Consider the following 5,351-nt stretch of genomic DNA (forward strand, 5'->3'; position numbering starts at 1 on the left):
GGGGGGGGGGGGGGGGGGGGGGGTGGGTTTACTTGAGCCCTTAACCTAATTTGGTTATTGTGATTTAGGTAAGTCTTCTGAAGCCGTACTTCAGATTGGACCAAGACTTGAATGGTGGAACAGAGAACCTAACCTTGCAGTAGCTGAATACAAAATGTTTGGCTTAATACCGGGAGAGGATAAGCTATTTGCTGATACAATCCTTCTTAGGCTTGCTGAAGCATTCAAGTCAGGAGACAAACTCACAAGGATGTGCATTGTAAAGATATTCATGTCAGAGCTTAGGCAGCGCAGGAGATGGGGTTGCCAGGATAGAAAAGATAACCGTGGCATTATATCAAAGGATAAATTAGACAGCTATGTGGAGCTTCTAACAAGAGTGAAGTCAGTATTCGACGCCGGGGATGCAGAGGAAAGAGCTTTGGCTTTGGTTCTATTTGGTTGCTGGGCAGGTTTTGCAAAAGAAAATGCAGATATACAATACATTATTCTTTCAAGCTTGGTCTCGAATAACATTCTGGAGGCAAGGTCTATTATCTTATAAATTTTTTTTGAAGTATTTGAACAGTAATACCATCATTCATATATACCTCTTAATTGAATGTGAGTAAAAATAAAAGTTCAAACAAAATTATTGCCAAGTGTGTATATCACTAGGTGTTAAGTGTTTATGTCTTTCATGTTACCCAAGAAAGAGAAATTATGATAATATGGTATATTTATTCCTACCCCATTATCCTCTTTACATTGTATTCATTACTTAAGGTTGAGATAACAATTCTAGTCAACTTGTAGCCATAATACCACTTTCTGCTTTTTTTTTTTTTTCCTCTTGTTTTTTGAGGGACAGGGTAGTCTGTATTTATTTGTTTTCATTAAAGCTACGAGTTGACTAGTTTAGTTTATTTTGATGCTTGAATAGTGGTGTTTATCTACAGGTGAAGGCATCTTTGTTTGCTGCTGGATGCTTCTGTGAGCTAGCAGATGACTTTGCCCCTGTACTTTTGGAGATGTTTGAAAATTTGATGTCACCTGAAACATCAAAGACTCTAAGGTTAGCTGCAGGCCGAGCTTTTGCGAAAATGTGGTTCCCAATATTACTTGCAGACAGAGCTTACAAGGTTCTGCTTTATTTGGTGTTGTATTAATCTCATCAATCCATTATGACCATGGCATAGTTTTGTGCCAGACAGTTTCCTATATTCTTTCCCCCTCACTGCTTTACGCATTTGTCATTGTCATTGGTAGTTGCCCATTTGTGATTGTGATAATTATTTTTGTAGTTTCACATTACTGCTATGTAATAAATTTTGTTGCTTAGTAGTATAACCACCATATGTATTGGGGGTGGCAGGTTACCATTTTATGACGATTAGACATCTATGGATCATGCCATTTATGTACAAATGTGGTAGCACTAATTTCTAAATTATGTATTGCAGATAGGTTTAAAGCTGATGTTAGAATCTCCCGAAGAAGAATTTTCCAAAGTTATGCTGATTTCACTTTCAAAAATTTCTTCAAAATGGACATCACTCATTCCTGTACAGGTAGCTATTATTGAGAAGTTTGTTTAGCATTTGTCTTGTCCCCTCCCAGAGCACACCATACATTATAAAGCCTGGAGGCTAACCTTAAAAGGTCCCAAAGCCATACAACTAGGAAGAATGGAACCGGCAACAGGAAAAAAATAAATATGAAAATATGTATGAGTCTATGGTGAAGCTTGTCCACCTACATGTGTAATAGACTTTAAAAGTGAGGTATTCCTTATCATTATCTCACTGTTTTTCCTTTTCTGCTGGATTCTGATTACAGGTAGATTTACTTATCTCATTTATTTCTAAGGAGAGAGCTTCATGCCTGCAAGCTACAGCATTAAAATGCCTCAACTTTATTTTAAGTCGAGGAGTATTTCCTTTCCCTGAGAGTGCAGACACAATCCAAAAGTTTCTCAATGTTCTGAACGAATCCAAGTTTTCTCCAGATTTGCAGTGTGTAGCACTTAAAATCTTGTACAAGGTATCCTGCCTGAACTTACAAATTTGTAGTGATAGGGTTCTTACCTTCTGTTGAGTTAGTCACATTTTGTTTGTTTTCTAACTTTTCAGATTATTTGTACATGTGCCCTAACTCTTGATCTTTTGTCTCCTTGTATTTATATGTTAGCTTCCTGTTTTGTGCAAGATGAATAAAATGGTACTCATCTGAATACCTTCTCCTGTTTTACAGGTTTTATTGTATAATTTACACAAAACTCCTCATGTGGAGGTCCTCAACATTTTCTCCAGATTCATAGCAATTGTACAGTTCATATCAGAATCTCCAATTATCCCAGAGAGGGTCTTAGCTATTCGTGTTTTGGCAGATATTTCTGACAAACTTGTGGGAAGAGCCGAAGATGCATCAGTTCGAATTGGCTCCACTGTGGCAACTCAAGTAATCTCATTTGCAATGGATCGCTCCACTTACTTGGTTATGTCAAATAAGGATATTCATCAGCATAACAGTATGCTGGAGCAGGAGATCAAATGCTTATTCGGTCTCTTACTTAATTTGTTTGAAAAGAATCAAGAACTTGGTGCCCTAATACTGGATAAAATCTGCATATTTATTAGAGATCTAGTGAATATGTTGAATGGAATTACAACCAAGCCAATTGTGTGTAAAAATATTGATAATTTCATAGAGCCTGACCAAGAGAATTTCATGGAAATACAAGCAGGCCAATCAGTCATAGTGGAAAGCATGATCTGTGCACCAAAGGTCATTCTTAATTGTTTTCAAAACCAAGGAAATTTGAATTCAGTTTCTCCTCAGGTCTTTGACACTGTGAAGCTTCTGGTAAAGCATGTATGCGGTTGCAGATCGTTTCATATTTATATACGTGTGATCTATAATATACTATTGCATTCATGCATGGAATACAGATGCATGTGGCATGAGTTGGGGAAAATTATGAATTCTACCAGAGACTTTAGCTTATGCTATGGTTCTGTGTCTTGGGACCGCTCTTTTGAGTATGAAACTTCTGCTATTGAATATGTGAATATTATTTTGGGAAGAAACGAAAATTGGTTATCTTACAAGATTGGAAAATATGCAACATGTCAGGGAGCATGGCTTACTGCAAATTTAATATTTGAACAACTTAGGACAATTGTCCAATCTGAAGTCTGTTGTTCTTGGTTGGAATCCTTGGCTCAGTTTTCACGAATGGAAAGGCAATTTCAATTGTTTAACTTTGATCTTTCTGAAGTCACTACCGGAAAAAGTTCCATTGGCTGCTACATTGAAACTACTCTTGGTGCTTGCAATGACCTTCGTTCTTCAGTGTGTAGACTTGATGCCTCTACTTCTGGCCTTGCCTTCTGTTTCCAGAGATGGTTTCTGACTTTGAGAGTAAAAGTCATAGAAGCTATACTGGATTCAATTAAACTCGTGATAGCATATTCTTCTGTACAGGGTGGCGCTAGAAACAATGAGTGCCTAGAAACATCTTTACTGCATTCTCTTGGCCAAGTTTCATACAGAATGAAGAGCTTAGTGCAAGAATTTGACCTTTTTGCATCATCTTTTATAGGCATAGACGGGAAAAGTAGGATTATGATCTCAACGCTTGCTCTAAGTTGCTCGCTTTTGGCCTTCACCACTGGCTTTACTTTTCTCTTTGCAAACCTACATGCTTCAGAAGATATCAGTGGCCAAGTGGTTAAACCTTTGGATGGGCAACTTTATGCTATGTTATCACATGATTTGTTTGGGCGGTTATGGCACATAGACAATGAAACCAGCAAAAAGCTGTGGTTGCTTTCAAAATTCTTGCAAACATCAGGGAACACACTTTTGCCACAGTTCAGAAATCAAATCTCAAACTCTGGTTGCGAAGCAATTGCTGTCGCAAAGCTTTGTAGATATGCTGTTACGATTATTCATAACCTGCAAAATGAAGTGACTGGATCACATGATCATAACATCAAATCCAGGATTCTCAGTGACACTTCCAAGCTGCTTTTCAATGTACTTTCATTATGGATACGCATTCCTTTCCGGGCTCCCAAGCACTTCTTTCAACTAAGGTATGTGAAATATTGCACGAGTCTGGTCTCATTTCTTATACCTCCTACCACGGGATTTTTATTACTCTAGTTTTATGTGAGTAATAATAAAACATTTCCACTACACCTTTTGTGCCCTAGCTATACTTACTGCTATTCTGTTGTCTTTTGGATTAATATGAATGCCTGTCAATCAAGTAATTTTCTAAGTTTTCATATCTTTTACGGAGTAAATATTTGAATGACACAGCTTTTGTTGGCAACTTGATAACATTGTAATGATGTTGAAAATATGTCAGGCCCTGTGTTGGCTCGGAGCTTTTCTTGATGGGAGAAGATGGAGAAAAATTAGATAGTTTATTTGTCATGTCTGGCTTCCTTCTCCGCGTAAATTTGTGCCTTCAACTCAAAAATCTGTCATCAAGCCTACCCGTTCGATTTTCTAAGTTTTACTGTGTTCTTCATACAAGACCATCATATCGAATATCCAACCGCAATAGGGAGGATAAGCAACGAAAAGCTTTAAGCTCTCAAGAAGAAGTTGATAACATAATATATCTGAACCGAAAGCTATTGGAACATACCAGCGGGTCTTCTGATTGTAGCAGTATGCACAGTATTGATAAAACTACAGGCGTTTTAGCTGCAGACAGCTTCGTCTGCTTTGAGCCAAATGAGAAAGCGCAAGGCTTCTCAACGTGCTTGCTCGATGTTTCTGGCTTCCCCGTTGGTTGTTATGAAATCAAATGGCATAGCTGTGGTGTCGATAATGAAGGTTCGTATTGGAGCTTCATCCCGCTGAATGTTGGTGCGGTGTTCACTGTAAAGGAAGGAAGTTTGTAATGCTACTAGATGAGGTAATTCTATGGAACTCCCTCGCTACAGTGCTTCGTACAATTTTGATTTTCAAATCCATGAAGCAACTCTGTCATTAGTACTTTTGTTTTGTGCATACATATTCAAGAATTTTAACTCTTTATCAGTTGACATTTTAGTTCTGCATCCTGCTTCTACCATTCCCATCCCTAAAGCCCATTTTCAGTTTCCCCAATTGTTATACCATGGACCAAGGTTCATATTGCATTCAGAATCTTGGTCCAAAAATTATGTGTCTGCAGTTAACACATTTTGTACCTGTGAACAAATTGAAGGTGGTAATTACAGACACATTACTTGATAACTATAAACACATAAATTGTTAATTGCAGACACATAAGATGTTGGTTAACATGTTATGTGTTTGCAGTTAACATATTCTGTACTTGCAGTTAATAGTTTATGTGTTTGTAGTTA

At 37.6% G+C, this 5,351-nt stretch overlaps 1 protein-coding gene across 2 annotated transcripts in view; it reads left to right on the forward strand.

Annotated features, from left to right (window-relative positions):
• LOC115997203 overlaps positions 1-5,060 on the forward strand; it is an 8,408-nt gene extending 3,348 nt beyond the window's left edge. The window contains exons 3-8 of one of the 2 annotated variants that reach the window (XM_031236711.1): positions 69-523; positions 939-1,121; positions 1,443-1,550; positions 1,819-2,022; positions 2,233-4,079; positions 4,358-5,060. In XM_031236711.1, the coding sequence (XP_031092571.1) occupies positions 69-523; positions 939-1,121; positions 1,443-1,550; positions 1,819-2,022; positions 2,233-4,079; positions 4,358-4,901 (3,341 nt within the window). In that variant the 3' untranslated portion in view covers positions 4,902-5,060. Of the gene's footprint in view, positions 1-68; positions 529-938; positions 1,122-1,442; positions 1,551-1,818; positions 2,023-2,232; positions 4,080-4,357 lie in introns of those variants that run through there. The other variant, XM_031236712.1, reaches the window with a different exon arrangement.
• Positions 5,061-5,351: the final 291 nt, after the last annotated feature.

The sequence above is a fragment of the Ipomoea triloba genome, chromosome 11 (genome assembly GCF_003576645.1).
Source record: "Ipomoea triloba cultivar NCNSP0323 chromosome 11, ASM357664v1".
Taxonomy (NCBI): Eukaryota; Viridiplantae; Streptophyta; class Magnoliopsida; order Solanales; family Convolvulaceae; genus Ipomoea; species Ipomoea triloba.